Below are 18,444 nucleotides of genomic sequence, written 5' to 3'. Positions count from 1 at the left end.
CGCTGCTCTCCTCCAATCAGGAGCAAGTCCTACAGTTTATTGGCTGAACTGGAGGCAGCTGTGTAGAAGCTGTTTTCTTCTCTCCCAGCGCCATATTGTGGAAGAGCAGATGCATAGAGTAAGTCTTAATTTCAGTAACTTAGTCTAGTCCGAGTTGCTCCCCACAGATCCCCCTTTCTTTTTATTTTTTGGCGTTGATACGCGCCTGTCTTCGGTGCCCCGTGGCACACACTCTGCTCTGCTTGCTAGAGTTGCCACAGGTTCTTACAAGCCCTATCAATCAGGCAAACCGAATCCGGGTCCTCTCTTCGCCATGTTGTGAGGAGGTTTTTAGGCGCTGATGCGTGCCTGTGTTCGGTGCCCTGCAGCGCATGCTCTGCTCTGCCTGCAGGTGCTTACAAGCCCTATCAGGCAAACCGAATCCAAGCCTTCTCATTGCAATATTGTGGGGAGGCTTATTGGTGTTGATTCGTGCCTATCTTCAGTGACCTGCAGCTCATACTCTGGTCGAGCCGCCTGTTGGTGCTTACCGCCTTACTAATCAGGCAGACCAAATCCAAGCCTTCTCATTGCGGTATTGTGGGGAGGCCTTATTGATGTTAATTCGTGCCTGTCTTCGGTGACCTGCGGCGCATAAGCTGCTAGCCGCCAGCAGGTGCTCACCGCCTTCCTAATCAGGCAGACCGAATCCAAGCTCTCTCATTGCTGTGTTGTGGGGAGGCCTTTCTCTATTTCTCTATCTCCGGGCATTCCTATTTCTCCTATTTTACTTCTATCTACCAGCATTCCTATTTCTCTCATTTTACTTCTAAACTTCTGTTTCTCTTATCCCTGCGGCTTCCCGGCGCCCGCCCTGAGGCTGCTTCTCAGCACCCGCCCCGCGGTGGCTTCCCGGCTCTGAGCCGCTTCAGCCCGCGCTTCTCCCATCTGTGCGGCTTCCCGGCTTTGCGCGGCTTGGCTTCGCGCGCTCCGCGGTCTCGCACTAGCCCAGCGTTCCCTATCTACTTGTGCCCCGCACGCTCTCTCTGCGCACAGCAGCCTCCGCGAGTCACACAGCCCCAGCTCATGCCTCCGCCACTAGCATTCAATCCAAGTTTTCCGGGCTAACCTGGCGAATTCAACCTAGCTCACGCGTCTGCGCCTTTCGGTCTGGCTTCCCGTCCTTTGCTCCTCAGGCTGATCTGACGGATTCCAACCTAGCTCATACGTCTCTGCCTCTAGTTTTAGATGATTTCGCCTTTTGCTCCCGGGCTGACTTGACGAATCCCAAGCTGGCTTGCGTTTCCGCCTCGGCCTGCCCCCGCGGCTACATCCTTCCTAACATATTTTTCTCTACCCGGTATGTTTCCCTAAGTTTTCTTCCAACAATATTCCTCCCTCATTTCTCCTGGCTTCTCCCCACAGTCCGTATCCGAGTCTGTTTGTTCTAGCTTTCACTTTCGCTTTCGACCTTAGAGATTTCTCCCAGCTTCCCCCCGTAGTCCGTATCTGAGCCTATGCCTAGGCTTTCAATAGCTTTTTCCGGCACCTTTTTCGTCCGGCTTTTCCCTAGGCTGTTTGCTAGTCTCTCTCTCCGAAATTTTCCCATTTCTTCCCGTTTCTTCCCTCCTAAGTTTCCTATCCAAGTCACGGCACCATTATGTCGCTCCCCGTCTTCGTGGAGGAACGACACAGGACCCTGCACTGTTCTTTCATCTGCTCGGCCCTCCCCGGGTTTGCTGCTGGTTCTTCCTGGGTTGGCTACCGTCCCTTCCACCTCCGTGGAAGGGCGGTTCCCCCTGCCACATTCCCCACTTCCTCGGGGGAGCGGCACACCGCCGGCCGGCTCTCTCGGGGGCTGCACAGGTGTTCCCCTTAGGTGTTCCCCTTAGATGTTCCTGGTGCATGCCGTCTCTCTCCTCCTTTATAGTCCTCCTCCGCCAATCCTATCTCGGCTGCCCACACGCCGAGTACGCTGCTCTCCTCCAATCAGGAGCAAGTCCTACAGTTTATTGGCTGAACTGGAGGCAGCTGTGTAGAAGCTGTTTTCTTCTCTCCCAGCGCCATATTGTGGGAGAGCAGATGCATATAATAAGTCTTAATTCCAGTAACTTAGTCTAGTCCAAGTTGCTCCCCACAGTAACTTATACCAAAGATGTTTGATTGGTGGTTTCTTTTCATTTATTGATTCTAACACCAGTGAATATTTAAAGTTTACATACTATTTTTCCCTCAAAATCCTTTTATGTCCAATTTAGTACTTCCGTTTCTTTTTTTAAATTCATGCTTTTATAGAATATTTACTGAGTCACTGTTCTCCATCTTCTTTCTTGATTTTTCTCACAAGTTCATCACTGACAGGTATTACAGTGAGCAACCAAGATTGTTTAGCATTTAATAGTAATTTATTGGTAAACATTTATTTCACAGAGGAAGCAGCAGCCCTGAAAGGCTGGAGAAAAGGGAGGGGAAGGGAGGAGAAATGTGAAGTGGGGGAAGGGCAAGGTGTGATAGTGATCTTCCCCAAATACAGGAAATAAAGAGCCTACCTTGATAATGCAATGTGGCCATTATCTACTTGCTTCTAAGAATTTCAGCTTCTGCCTGTAAGTACAGAGTGATGATGCTAGCCAACACCAAAGAGCTTACAGCTCTTTATGTGTAGGGAAGAAATACTAGGTCTATTAAGGGAGACTAGTTAAACATTAATAGCAACCAGGCAGGCACAGCCTCTTATCTATAAGTGCCTCATGGCATTAGAATGTTCAATAAGGGGCCGGCGCTATGGCACAGTAAGTTAAGCATCCCATATGGGTGCTGGTTCCTTTCCTGGGTGCTCCACTTCTGATCCAGCTCTCTGCTGATGGCCTGGGAAAGCAATGAAGATGGCTCAAGTGCTTGGGTTCCTGCACCCACGTGGGATACTTGGAAGCAGTTCCTGGCTCCTGGCTTTGGACCAACCCAACTCCAGCCATTATGGCCATTTGTGGAGTGAGCCAGCAGACACAAGACCTCTCTCATGGTCGCTCCCTATCTCTCTCTGTAACTCTGCCTCTCAAATAAATATTAAAAAAAAAAAGAATGTCCAACCAAAGGTATGTATGTAGCCATATTATGGAGACAAAGAAGCTAAAAATCACCTAATGAAATGACTTTGTTCCAGGCCCAGTCCCTTTTGGATAAGAATCCTACTTAGCCTTATGTAGGCATAATAAAGACTGCTTTCTCCTAAATCCCTTGCTATTTCACCTTTCTGTTCAAGAATCCCACAAAAAAATGGAGGGAAAGAGGGAGGAAAGTAGGGGAGGGAAGTATTTTTCATTTCATTTATATTAGCTGAATTAAAAATTGTGCTCATCACTCCAAGATTTATTTATTTATTAGAGGCACAGAGAGAGAGAGAGAGAGAGAGATTCTTCCCTCTGCTGGTTCACTCCCCCAAATGGCTACAACAGCTAGAGCTGGGCCAGTCCGAAGCCAGCACTCCCTTGTGGGTGCAGGGTTACAAGTACTTGGACCATCTTCCATTGCTTTCTCAGCCATCAGCAGAAAGCCTTGGAAGAGGAGCAGCCAGGTCTCAAACCAGCATCTATAGGATTTACAGATCTTTCCTCCTGGGTCTAACGACAGACAATGTTCTTTAAATGCAACCTGTCACCTGGTTTCTGCATATCCTGCTGCCACAGGAAGAATAAAAAATTAAAAAAAAAAAAAAAAAAACTTGGTCTTTCCCTTGACTGAGGTGAAATCTCAAGTTGCAGTTCAGAAAGCATGAAATTCTGTTTGGCATCATTCAATGTAATGCTATTAACACATAAAGGTGAGCTTCTACTGCTTTGGTTACTACTTTGTTTTCCCTTTGTTTCCTACATTCATCATACAAGCTAATATAATTCTTGGCATAGTTACTGTAAGCTACAATAATAAGCATTAATTAAGTAAATGTATGAGAACTTTTCTACGTTTCTGTCATTTTCTTTCTTCCAACATTTGTCCAGAGAAATACTGAGGTCCATAAGTACCCAGATCTTCTCAACTTGCATTGCAGATCCTGTCACTTTCTAAATATAGAGCAAGTGGTCCATGAGGCGTGATTAGAGAAGTCAGTGCACTTTGGGCAAATTCCAGCAGAATTCTACCCCTCTGGGGAAAAGCACAATGTAACAAAACATAATTTTATTATTTTTTAAATTTTGTTATACAAGTTTCATACACTTCATATATACAGATTTAGAAACAGTTTACTTCTCACCCTCCTCTCCAACCTGCCCATGATCCAACCCTTCTTTCTCCTCACTCACCTATTCCCACTCTTAGTTTTTACAAAGATTTATTTTCACTTTACTTAATGATCGTAAGTTTAACTCTACACTAAGTAAAGAATTCAACAAATAGTATGGGGCCCGGTGCTGTGGCATAGCAGGTGAAGCTGCTGCTTGCAGTGTTGGCATCCCACGTGGGCGCCGGTTCAAGACCAAGCTGCTCCACTTCTGATCCAGCTCTCTGCTATGGCCTGGGAAAGCAGTAGAAATGGCCCAAGGCCTTGGCCCCTGCACCCACGTGAGAGACCTGGAAGAAGCTCCTGGCTCCTGGCTTTGGATCGGCACAGCTCCAGCCATTCATTGCGGCCATCTGGGGAGTGAATCATCAGATGGAAGACCTCTTCCTCTCTTTCTTTTTGCCTCTTCATTTCTCTGTGTGTAACTGTGACTTTCAAGTAAAATAAATAAATCTTTAAAAAAACCAAAATAGTATGAAGCAAAAAAACAACATACCTCAGTAAGTAAGACAAGGGCTGCAAGTTATTGAATCTTGAAATATCCATTTCACTCCAGTACATTACATTTTAGGTGGTCTATTAGTTACCCCGGATCAGGGAAAACATGAGATAGCTGTGGTTTGGGAATGGCTTATTTCACTAAGTATTATAGTTTCTAATTGTATCTACTTTGCTGCAAAAGCTTTATTTTTTTACAGCTGAATACTACACCATAGTGTACATATACCATAATTTCTTTATTTAGTCAACAGTTGATGGACATCTGGGTTGAGTTCATATCTTAACTATTGCAAATTGAGCTAAAATGAACACAGGTGTACTGCTCACTTTTTCATATGCAGATTTCATTTCTTTCGGTTAAATCTCTAGGAGTGGGAAGGCTGGATCACATGGTAGGTCTACATTCAGATTTCTGAGGTATCTCCATATGGTCTTCAACATTGTATTAGGGTTCCTTTTTCCCCATATCCTTGCCAGCATTTGTGGTTGTTGATTTCTGTATGACAGTCATTCTAACTGGGGTGAAGTAAAACCTCACTGTGGTTTTGATTTGCATTCCCCTGATGGCTAGTGATCCTGAGAATTTTTTCATGTGTATGCTGGCCATCTGAATTTCCATTCTTGAAAAATGCCTATTTAAGTCCTTTGCCCATTTCTTTTTTTTTAATTTTTAAAATTTATAAATGCTTATTTTTTTTTAACTTTTATTTAATGAATATAAATTTCCAAAGTACGACTTATGGATTACAATGGCTTCCCCCCATACCGTCCCTCCCACCCACAACCCTCCCCTTTCCCACTCCCTCTCCCCTTCCATTCACATCAAGATTCATTTTTGATTATCTTAATATACAGAAGATCAGCTTAGTATACATTAAGTAAGGATTTCAACAGTTTGCTCCCACACAGAAACATAAAGTGAAAAATAATAGATGATTTTTTTAAATGATGATGAAATCAGAGCAGACCTATTGTCTTGTTTAATCCCAGTGAGAGTCAAGTTGGGAATTGATAATTTCTTTTTTTTTTTTTTACAGATCAGTTTAGTATGCATTAAGTAAAGATTTCAACAGTTTGCACCCCCATAGAAACACAAAGTGAAATATATTGTTTGAGTACTCGTTATAGCATTAAATCTCAATGCACAGCACATTAAGGACAGAGATCCTACATGAGGAGTAAGTGCACAGTGACTCCTGTTGTTGACTTTACCAATTGACACTCCTGTCTATGGCATCAGTAATCTCCCTATGCTCCAGTCATGAGTTTCCAAGGCTATGGAAGCCCTCTGAGTTCTCCGACTCTTATCTTGTTTAGACAAGGTCATAGTCAAAGTGGAGGTTCTCTCTTCCCTTCAGAGAAAGGTACCTCCTTCTTTGACTCTTAGTCCTTTCATTATGATCAATTGTGAACTGAAATTGATCACTTGGAATAGTGAGATGGCGTTGGTACATGCCACCTTGATGACTAAGAGTCAAAGGGAGCACATAAACAAGTCTAGTACCTGCTAACACTAACCGATAGAATAAATAAAGGGGAGAGTGATCCAACATGGGAAGTGAGATACTCAGCAGACTCATAGAATGGCAGATGTCCTAAATAGCACTCTGGCCTCAGAATCAGCCCTAAAGGCATTTGGATCTGGCTGAAAAGCCCATGAGAGTATTTCAGGCATGGAAAGCCAAGACACTCTGGCAAAAAGATCTCTGTGAGTGAGATCCCAATGGAAAGAACAGGTCTTCAATTACATCAAGAACTGAGGCACATTTTTTGACAATTAAAAAATTACAAGGTTGGTACTGAGCTGCAGCAGTCTCAGAGCTGCGCTGGCATCCCATAGCGGCTCCAGCAGCAGCTCCACTTCCAATCCAGTTCCCTGCTAACATGCCTGGGAAAGCAGAAGATGGCGGAAGTAACTGCACCCCTACACCCATGTGAGAGACCTGGATGAAGCTTCTGGCGCCTGGCTTTGGCCTGACCCAACCCTGGCTGTTGCAGCCAGTTGGGGAGTGAACCAGCTTATGGAAGGTTTCTCTCTCTGCCTCTACTTCTCCCTATATATCTGTAACTCTGCCTTTTAAATAAATAAATAATAAATCTAAAAATAATTACTAGGTAATTTTTAGAAAGATAATGCTAACAAACGAAATAAGAATGAAAACTAAGTGGATGATAAGTATTCAATACAGATTGTTTCAAGGATAAAAAGTTGATGCTTGGTTTCACAGAAATAGTTGGGTTAAGAAAAGATTAGATTGTTCACAAGGAAAGGATTGCTAGAGGTATACAAAAGCCTAATACACGAATATTTCATGGAAGTAGAGCCAATGACTGCTTAGAAATTAGTAATAAACCATTCATAACTCACTTTTTCATCTATATAAATGTTGTATTTCACTGGGTGTTTTCTTGTGCTTTTGGTATTGTTAGAACTTGAAAATTCCATGTTATCATTCCCTAATTTATAAAGGAGATGCCGAAATTGAACTATAGATTCCAGAGGCTCAATTCCGTAAGACACATTTTCAAATTGCAGTATTCCTCTGTAAAATTAAAAATTTAACTTCTTTTAATAAAATTTACATTGTAAAGTTCTGACAAAAATTCAAATGAGAAAAGGTAAAGTAATAGAGTATTTTTTAGTCCCGTACTTTGATCTAAACCCTCTGTTATAGAGATGACACGAAAAATCCAAAGACAAAAGATTTTCCTAATCCAAAAAACAAGTTTCATTTTCATCTTTATTTTTAGGTATAAAAGCAGCAGAAATTACTAAATCAATCTCTAGGTGCATAAGAAATTACTAAGTCAGCAGTGCCGTGGCTCACTAGGCTAATCCTCCACCTTGCGGTGCCGGCACACAAAGTACTAGTCCCGGTCGGGGCGCCGGATTCTTTCCTGGTTGCCCCTCTTCCAGGCCAGCTCTCTGCTATGGCCCGGGAGTGCAGTGGAGGATGGCCCAAGTGCTTGGGCCCTGCACCCGCATGGGAGACCAGGAGAAGCACTTGGCTCCTGGCTTCGGATCAGCGCGATGCGCTGGCCGCAGTGCGCCGGCTGCGGCGGCCATTGGAGGGTGAACCAATGGCAAAAGGAAGACCTTTCTCTCTGTTTCTCTCTCACTGTCCACTCTGCCTGTCAAAAAAAAAAAAAAAACACAAAAAAAGAAATTACTAAGTCAATTGTAGTCATATTACATTACAGTGATTAAGGAAATCACCTGTTTTCTAAGACAATAACTTAAGTAATAATATATTGACGAAATTCTCTCTGGTTTGGTTTTGAAAAACTATTATCCTATCTGACTAGCAAAGTGTACACCATAAAAAATTTTTTTAATTATAAAATTTAACAGTAAATGACATTATTTTTGTTAGATACATGGTCTGAACAAGAAACTAAAAGCAAGATTCTGTGGCCAGTGTTGTGGCATAGGGGGTAAAGCCCCCACCTCTGACTCTGGCATCCCTTATGGGTGCTGGTTCCTGTCCAGCATGCTCTACTTCCAATCCAGCGCTCATCTAATGGCCTAGGGAAAGCCACAGAAGATGGTACAAATGTTTATTTCCCTGAGACCCACATGGGAGACACAGATGAAGCTCCTGGCTCCTGGCTTCTGCCTGGCTCAGCACTGACCACTGTGGTCACTTAAGGAGTGAACCAGCAAATGGATGATATCTCCTTCTGTCTGTCTGTAACTCTGACTTTCAAATAAATGAATCGTTTAAAAAGGAAAAAGAGACCGGCGCTGTGGGTCAATAGGCTAATCCTTGGCCTGGGGTGCAGGCACCCCGGGTTCTAGTCCCGGTCGGGGCGCCGGATTCTGTCCCGGTTGCTCCTCGTCCAGTCCAGCTCTCTGCTGTGGCCCAGGAAGGCAGTGGAGGATGGCCCAAGTACTTGGGCCCTGCACCCACATGGGAGACCAGGAGAAGCACCTGGCTCCTGTCTTTGGATCTGCACAATACACCGGCCGCAGCGGCCATTGGGGGTGAACCGACGGAAAAAGGAAGACCTTTCTCTCTGTCTCTCTCTCTCTCACTGTCCACTCTGCCAAAATAAATAAATAAATAAATAAATAAATAAATAAAAATAAAAAAAGGAAAAAGTAATGTTATAAAGAGCAAATAATCTGTATAATGTTCCTGATCTGAACACAGATAACAATTCAAATTCCTACTCTATAAAAACCAAATTCCAGGCCTGCTTTAGACTCCAAGTAGAAGCACTGTGAAGCACCTATGAATAAGGCTCCAGCACTACAATAGGAAGGTAGTAATACTTGACAGAACAGGAAACTCTAAAAGCACTAACGGAGAAAGCCAACAGTTCTCAGAGAGTTCATCGTGGTGATGTTAGCAAAAATATGATTATTATAATTATGTTTATGTATTATTTGCCTGCTCATGCTGAACATGATTTCCTTGGGAGGAACAAAACAATGTTTTGGTCTTGTTTGTCTAAATGCTAGATACATGGATGGCATCATGAATACTGTATTTACTGAAAAAATTAGCTACTTAATTTTTGCTTCTCATATTTACTGTCATAAAGGATCTCCAACTGTTATTAATATACTTGAGAAAAAAATAAGTGAGTAAGGGAACAGGGAACCTAACCTTTCAGGAAGTTAGAAATGTCTCTGATAAGTGCGGAAATTGAAAATAAGTAAGAAAAGTAGAAACATGTTACAGTGAGGATGCCACTGAATAATCTCAATGTAAGAATCCTCCTCCAGATCCACACTTTATAACAATAAATTTGCCGCAAACAGCTTAACTATGGTATTCTGTAATCCAAGACAAAAAAATAATAACCTGAGTCCAGAGCACGTGCTGAGTGTGACAATGGAATTTGGATATCCTTCAACATATCCTTGATAGTAACAGTGAGGCTAGGAAAGAAAGAAAGTGGTTACTTAGGAACTGACAAAACTTTCTAATGATTTCCTACTTCTATACTTGACTGCATCTTCTGAGTATTTTTCACAAGCTATGTGATTTAAAATAATATGAGCAGAGTGGTATTGAGAAGAATAATTCTCCACATATTTGCCTCTTTGAATATATTAACTATTAGTTTAGACTATGATTAGAGATTACTACTATATGCCCTGTTTCCAAGTGTTATCTCATGTTTCAAGTAAAATGATTTTCCTACATTTAAGTTTGAGTCATCATTTAAAGTTTAGGGACACACCGTGAATCTTAATTTCTTAAAAATCCTTTATGCTGTTATTCAGAGACATGAAAATACAATGACTCAGGAAGGTTAAAGGATTAAACATACTATGCAAACAAAAACCAAAAGGATGATTTTAAAACTATATTTAAAAAGAAAATATAGACCAAGAGGCAAGAAGCATCACTAGAAAAAAAGAGGAATATTTCATAATGATCAGAATTTCAATTCACAAGAAGATACAAACTGAAAATTTATTATCACTTAGTAACATAGCTTCAAATAATAGAAAGGTAAAATTGAAAGAATACTGAAAACATAAAAATCCAGTATCAGTAAAATATTTCAAAAATAATTTATATCAGTAACTGATAAGTCAAGCCTTCAAAATCTACAGAAGATTTGAACAGTATACTTGGTAAATAACCACATTAGTGTATATAGGACACCATACCTAAAAAGTACAGAATTAACTTTCTAAACACACATATGGAAGATCCCAGTGGAAAGAAGGGACCATTAAAGAATGAGGTACCTTCCTCTGAAGGGAGGAGAGAACGTCCACTTTGCTTATGGCCCTGTCTAAATAATGATGGAGGATTAGCCTATTGATCAATCAAGATGTAATCAATGAAATGTCTTAAATATACTGCCTATGAATCTTGAAAGCTGATATATTAGAAAAGCATTTTAAAAAGTTTTTAAAACTCTACAAAACACAGAACTTAAATCATACCTGTATATTTGAAGAATGAGAAGCCAGAGTTCCTTGATGATACAAATAAATGATGAAATTATCTGCCAAAAAATACCTGAATATAATAGATAACTTTAAAAGCTGTCCTTTTTGAAACATATAAAGCAGTGATCAGTAAACTGATAGATTTAGATCAAATCTGACCCATTCTCTGTAGACAGTTTTATTAGATCAAAGCCACTACCGTTCATATACATTTTATTTATGGCTACTTTCTTTTTTAAATTTTTATTTAAGTTATACAAGTTTCATGCACAATAGCAATGTTTATTTGGCAGATACTATATGGCCTTGAAAGCCTGATATATTTATTTCACCTTTAGAAAAAAAAATTTGTTACTCTTTGAGTAAAAGGAGTATTTTTGAGATATACTTAACTTTATCCAAAGAATACACATTAGTAAAATCATTTTCCTAACTTAATGGACTGATCCTTAATAGAAAATAAGATGACAAAGGAGAAAAGCACTTTAAAATTTAGAGAGATATGAACCGGATGAAGGAGTATGGTACTTTCTGATATTTGAATGTAAATGCTACGACTGTGTCAAATTTTAACTTTTATAATGAAGTAAAAGTACACAGTGTAAAACTCATATTCATTTTATCGCATGCACTGAAACTTCAAGTTCAATTTGAGAGATCATGATTGAGTTCTTGGCTCCTGGCTCTGGGCTGACCCAGTCTCAGCCATTACAGGAATTTTAGGAATGAATCAGCAGATCGGAGGGCTTGCCCTCTCTCTGCTACAGCCCCCAACTCCCTCCCTTCATAAGTCCCTTGAGAATAAATTTTAAAATTTTATTCCTATTTTATTTTTATATATTATAAAACAGATTGTTTTCTTGATTTTTCTTCATATTGTACTTTATTAGTGTATAGAAACACTGCTGATTTGTAAGCTGATTTTGTATCCTACTTCTTTACTGAGCTGTTTATTAGTTTTTAGCTTATTGGGTCTCCAGAGCACTCAGAAAAAATCAAATCATATACAAATAGGAACAGTTTTCTTCTTTCTTTCTCATTGTGATTCATTTTATTTCATTCTCTTACGTAATTTCTCTGGCTAGGATTTACAACACTACATTGAACAGAATTAGTGAGAGTAAGCACCCCTGACTTGTTCTCAATCCTATATAAAATGCTACCAATATTTCACTGTTATCCATGGACTCATCATATCCAGTGTTTATTAGGTTGAGGTACAGCATTTCTATTACATTTTTTGACAGCCTTTATCATAAATGGATTTTGAAAACTACTTTCTGTCCAATGTTCTAAATTAAATTTACCACCAACTAAACATTACCCCTGGCATGTCCCACAAGCACTTCATATATAGCTTCCTTCAACAGTGGGGCCCTATGTCCTCTGATTGAGATCTATCTCTGTTTTTCTGACCAACTAAATACCTGCCAGCACTATATCCAATCTGCTATCAAATCATTTTTTTTTGTCCCCTCAGTTTCTGTTAGAAAAAAATCTCCATTTCTTCAATGATAGTGGTGTTTCTCCTTATTTTTCTTACACATTATTTGCAAAAGTTTCCTACTGATCATTGGGTTATCATACTAATATGTAGGTTTTACACCAAAACAATATACACATGTCCTATCAATATCCCAAGCTCCATTTTATTTCTTAACCCTGTTGATAGTCTTAATGTGATATTCAAATGCAGTGTGAGTCTTCCCACAAATCCCAGTGAACTCTTCAAATGTTTTGGAGTTGCCATCTACCATATTCTCTTTAATATGTCTAAAGAGTAAATTGACCCTTTATTGTAAGAATTCTGTGATTCTTACAGAGTGAATCACTTTGTTTACACCTTTCATCTCTAAGAAAGTCCCTGTTTTTCCTCTCATAAAAATGATTTGTGGCCATCTATGTGGATTCAAAATATAAAATGTATGGATCCAAGCCTCTTTTTTCTTCTATCTCTGTCCAGTGTTTCTGAAGAGGTATTTTTTTTTTAATACTTGCTACATCTCACTCCAGTTTCTCACCAACTGCCTCTCTCACAAAGTTCCACACCCAGACTGAACTAAAACTCTCCTCTTCTCCTCTTGGAATGTCACAAATTAATTCTAAGCTCATCTTTCTCAACTAGGTTTCCTTCAAAAAATTAAATGTTGCTGAAAATCATTTCAATTATTTTCCCAATTTTATGAAGAGTGGCATATAGCTACTAGTATTTTCCATAAATTATTCACAAGCCCTGTAACAGTGCAAAATCTAATTACTATATAACAGCTCTTAATTTTCAAGGTGGTCTTACCTCTCTGATAAAATCCTCCATAATAGAATCTGTCACAGATTTACTTATTTTGACAGCATTCCCTGATTACAGAGGTCTTGATGTTCCTTCAAACTTAGTATCATTTAGCCTGGCCTTCAGTAGGTGAGTCATATTTTTCATGTTCCCAATCTCCACTCACAAAACACCATTTGAGGCATTAGGACCAAAATTTTAACTAAGTCACAGGGGAGTGACTGTCATCTAAGATAAGTAAATTGTTAATAATAATAGTTATATGTATTATTTATTCATTGTCTTGTTTATTATGAGTAAACAGCTTCATAGGAATAAAATAAAATCCAAAACTAAATAATAAAAAATTACCTTTTCTTAAGATGCACAGTGTACAGTGTCTCATAAATTGGAATAATATAGGATATCTGTTCCTAGAGAATCCAGAACAACTTAGTGAACACAAATTTAATAACAAAAACATATTTTATATTAATCCCTCCAAATAATGTTTTAAGAAGTCTTGAAAATGTCTCAGAACACTTGAGATTTTAAAATTTGTAACAAAGCATTGCCATCAAAGCTCTGGACTTAACCTGCAGAGGCCAAAAGCAGATCTCTGCTGGACAGGCAGCTAGCTCCAGGGAAAAGGCAGCCGTCTCTATAGAAATGGAGGCTTATGGGGCAGATAGTAGATCCCCTGCACCCTGTGACTGTGGGAATCCTGTGCCTGTGCAATAGGCTGTGGAACTGAGAAATTCTTTGGAAAATCACTGGGTCTCACTCCAGAAACTTAAAATTCCCTGAGTATGTGGGGTGGGGGTGGAGGTGTCATTGCACAGTGCCCTGCCCTCGCATTACAGTGCACATAGATCCTTTGTGCAATTAGCTCATGAACCCAATTAGGTAGAATTTGCAGCCACTCTGATCTCACCCTAGGCAGCTGTATCACCTTGGCACAGAGAAGGACTGAGACCATGAACACATTAGCCAGTGTGTCCACACTCTCCCCCTCACCAATGATAGAGGAAATCTACCATGCCTAACGTGAGTGTCACTCCTAACACTTGCAGTACCCACAAATGCTGGCCAGAGCTCCCAGGCACCACTCAGCACACTCTGGCTATTGGCTGGAGGTACAGAAATTCCAGTAAGCTACAAATGCACATTTTCAAGAACAAAGCCTTCCAAGTAGATACCAACAAGCATTCCCCCAGACGTGTAAAAGTAGACAAATACAAGAAAAAAAGGATGACAATACAGTTCTTCCAAAGGAACACAACAGTACTTTGAGACTGTGAAGATGAGGAGATTGATGAAATGTCTGAAAAGGAATTAAAAAGAATGATGGTAAGATTGCTCAGAAACACAGAACAGCAATTATGTGAGGTAAACAAATCCATATATGACACAGGCAAGAAATTGTCCTGGTTTAGAAATATTAAAGAAAAATCAAACTGAGATATTAGAAATGAAAAATTCAGTATGTCAAAAAAGATACAATGGAAAGCCTTAATAGACTCCATGAGGCAGAAGAAAGAATATCTTAGCTGGAAGGCAAATCTTTGAAAACATCCCAGTTAGACAAAAAAAGAATACATTAGAAAAAACCAAACACAGTGTTCAAGACCTATGAGATACCATCACATGACCTAATATACATGTCTTAGGAGTTCCTGAAAGAAGAGAAAAGTAGAATGGCTTAGAAAACTTTTTCAGTGAAATAAAAGCAGAGAATGTCCTCAATTTGAAGAACAATGAGGATATTCAAATATAGGACTTGTACAGAACCCATTACAGGCATGATCAGAAAAGATCCTCACCTGGACACATTTTAGTCAAAGTTTCAAAAATAAAACATAAACAGAATATCCTAAAATCTACAGAAAATGACAGACAGCTTTTAAAGAAACCCCCATCAGACTGACAGCAGGTTTCTCAAAAGAAACCCTCCAGGAGAGAATGGAGAGATACAGTCCAAGGTCTAAAATGGAAAAAAAAAAAAGTCAATCCAGAATACTTTACACACTGAAGCTCTCATTCAAAAATGAAGATGAAAAAAATACTTTCCAAATCAAAAACAATGAAAGACTTATGTAAATGTAATAAATTCCCCAACTAAAAGACAGACCGGTTGAATGGATTAAAGCAAGACCATCTACAGTTGACACAGGCTGCCTACAATAAGTACAGTTCACCAAAAATAAAACACAAAGACTGAAAGTGAAAGGATAGAAAAAGAGATTCCATGCAAATGGAAATCTAAAATGAACATGAAAACCTAAAACTCTATTATTCAAATGGATTATAAGACAAAAACTGTCAAAAGAGATTATGATTATGGGATCAATTCAATAAAAGATGTGATTATAGGAAATGCGTATGCTCCCAATGCTAGGGCACCCAGTTTTATATAAACAAGTGTCAATTAATCTAAAGGGAGACATAAGCTCCAATACAATAATAATTGGGTACTTCAACATCTTACTTTCATCAGTGAACTGATGAAAACTCAAATAAACAACAGAGCTAATATATACTATGGACTGAACTGACCTAATAGATATCTACAGATAGTACACCCTACTTCTTCAGAATACACATTATCTTCATAAGAGCATGGAACATTCTATAGTATAGACCATATACTATGCCATGAAATAAGTATCAGCAGGAAACTAGGTTGTTCTGTGGCAGGTAAAATATTTCATATGAGCACCAGTTCAAGTCCCGGCTGCTCCATTTCTGACCCAGCTCCCTGCTAATGTGCCCAGGAAAGCAGCAGAATACGGTCCAAGTGCTTGGGCCCCTGCACCCATGTGGGAAACCTAGAAGAAGCTCCTGGCTTCTGATTTCAGTCTGGCCCAACTCTAGCTGTTGTAACTATTTGGGAGTGAACCAGTGGTTGGAAGATGTTCTCTCTTTCTCTCTGTCTCTGTAATTCTTCCTTTCAAATAAATATTTCAAATAGATATTTCTTTTAAAAAGAAATATCTCAACAAATTAAAAATTGAAATATTACATGTACCTTTTCTGACCAAAATGGAATGAAACTGGAAACTAACAGCAAAAAAAAACTTCATAAAATATACAAACAAATGGAAACTGAATAACATGCTCCTGAATAAACAGTGGGTTATAGAAGAAATCAAAACAGAAATTTTTAAAAAATCCTTGAAATGAGTAAAAATGAAAACACAATATATCAAAACTAAATGAGACTGGGCCAGTGCTGTGGTGTAGCAGGTAAAGCCACTGCCTACATTGCTGGCATCCCATATGGGCGCTGCTTCAAGTCCCAGCTGCTACACATCCCATCCAGCTCTCTGCTATGGCCTAGGAAAGCAGGAAGATGTCCCAAGTCTTTGGGTCCCTGCACCTTCGTTGGAGACCTGGAAGAAGCTCCTGGCCTTTGGCTTTAGATTGGCATAGCTCCTGCTGTTGCAGCCAACTAGGGAGTGAACCAGCAGATGGAAGACCTCTCTCTCTGTCTCTCCTTCTTTCTGTGTAACTCTTTCAAATAAATAAATAAATCCTAAAAAAAAAAACAAACAAACAAACAAAAAAAAACTTAATGAGATACAAGAAAAGGTTAATAGGAAAGCTCATAAGCTCATGACAATAGGTATCTATATCAAAAAATGAGAAAGTTATAAAATAAATGATCTAACGTTGAAATATCCAGGAATAACAAACACACAAACAAACCAAACCCCAAATCAGCAAGAGAAAGAAACCATAAAAATTAGAGAAGACATAAACAAAATAGAAATCCTAAAACCATACAAAAGACCAGTGAATAGGAAAGCTGTTTAAAAAATTAACAAAATTGATAAACCACTGGCCTAAATAATATAGAAAAAGAGGAAGAAAATGCCAATTAATATAATTAGAGATCAAAGAGGAGATGTTACAACTGATACCACAGAAATACAAAAAGCCATTAGGAGTTACTACAAACAGCTATATGCCAACAAATTGGAGCAACTCAAAGAAATGAATGAATTTCTGGACACAAACAATTTACCAACATTAGGAACAGAGAAATAGAAAACCTGAGGAGGCCAATAATCAAAGCTGAGACTGAATAAGTACATACATCCTTCCAATAAAGACAAGTCCAGAATCAGATGGCTTTATGGAAGAATTTTACCAAACTCTTAAGGAAGAACTGATCCCTTTAATAATTTAATAATTGAAAGGGTGGGACCCTTCTAAACTCAATCTATGAGGCCAGCATTATATTAATTTAAAAAGCAGTGATACAGCCAAAAAAAGAGAACTATATCTTAATAATCATGAATAATCCAGATGCAAAAATCTTCAACCATTACTAGAATGTCAAATCCAACAACACATCAAAAATGTCATCTACCATGAACAAGTGAGATTTTTCCCCATACACAAATTTTTTCAACATACTCAAATCAATAAATGTGATACATCATATTAATAAACCAAAGAAGGCAAACCATATAATTATCTCAATAGATGCACATAAAATACTTGAAAAAATACACCTTTCCTGAAAAAGAAGAACACTGAAAAATTGACCGTAGAAGAGACATACAATCAAGGCAATTTGTTTAAAAAAAAAATAAACATAATCAGCATCATACTGAATGGAGAAAAGTTGGAAGCATTTCCACTATAATCTGGAAGCAGTCTCATCACTATTATTCAATATACTTTTGCAAGTTTTACCAGTACCACCAGGCAAGAAAAAGAAAGTGATACAAACTGCTGGAAAAGAGGAAGTCGAATTATCCCTGTTTGCAGATGACATGATCCTATACATAAGGGAAGTAAAAGATTCCATTATGTGTTTATCAAAACTAATAAGAGAATTTAGCAAAGTGGTAGGATGTAAAACACAAAAAAAATAGCATTATGATACCTCAACAGCATCCTGGCTGAGAAAGAACTTGTAAGACCAATCCCATTCACAAAAGCTAAAATATGTTGGGATAACTTCAATCAAGGATGTGACTCTGTAATGAAAATTACAAAACATTAATGAAAGAACAAGGAGGGACAGCAATGGAAAAATATTCCATGTTTATGAACTGAGGGAAGTAACATGGTCAAAATGTCCAATAATCCCATTAATAATTCTAAGAACATAATTCACATAAGACATAACATTCACATAAATAGAAAAAAATCCAGCCAGTGCCATGGCTCACTAGGCTAATCTTCCACCTGTGGCCCTGGTACTCTGGGTTCTAGTTCTGGTTGGGGCGCTGGTTCTGACTGGCCCCTCTTCCAGTCCAGCTCTCTGCTGTGGCCCAGGAAGGCAGTGGAGGATGGCCCAAGTGCTTGGGCCCTGCACCACAGGGGAGACCAGGAGGAGGCACTGGCTCCTGGCTTCTGGTCGGCGCAGCATGCGGGCCGCAGGGGCCATTTGGGGGATGAACCAACAGAAAGAAGACCTTTCTCCCTGTCTCTCACTGTCTAACTCTGCCAGTCAAAAAATAAATAAATACATAAAAAATAAATAGA

At 39.2% G+C, this 18,444-nt stretch overlaps 1 protein-coding gene across 1 annotated transcript in view; it reads right to left on the bottom strand.

The window, feature by feature from the left end:
* Positions 1 to 18,444, bottom strand: part of LOC103352161 (disintegrin and metalloproteinase domain-containing protein 32) — a 137,888-nt gene that overhangs the window by 100,504 nt on the left and 18,940 nt on the right. Inside the window, exons 3-6 of the mRNA XM_089327039.1 lie at positions 13,315 to 13,376; positions 10,671 to 10,746; positions 9,571 to 9,647; positions 7,128 to 7,302 (exon numbers count right to left, since the gene is read on the bottom strand). Coding sequence (XP_089183165.1) covers positions 7,128 to 7,302; positions 9,571 to 9,647; positions 10,671 to 10,746; positions 13,315 to 13,376 — 390 coding nt within the window. The remainder of the gene's footprint in view (positions 1 to 7,127; positions 7,303 to 9,570; positions 9,648 to 10,670; positions 10,747 to 13,314; positions 13,377 to 18,444) is intronic.

Source organism: Oryctolagus cuniculus, chromosome 2 (genome assembly GCF_051225735.1).
Source record: "Oryctolagus cuniculus isolate XC-2025 breed Fujian yellow rabbit chromosome 2, ASM5122573v1, whole genome shotgun sequence".
Taxonomy (NCBI): Eukaryota; Metazoa; Chordata; class Mammalia; order Lagomorpha; family Leporidae; genus Oryctolagus; species Oryctolagus cuniculus.
Note: the sequence above shows the minus strand (reverse complement) of the source record. Positions and strands in the feature narration are given on the sequence as shown.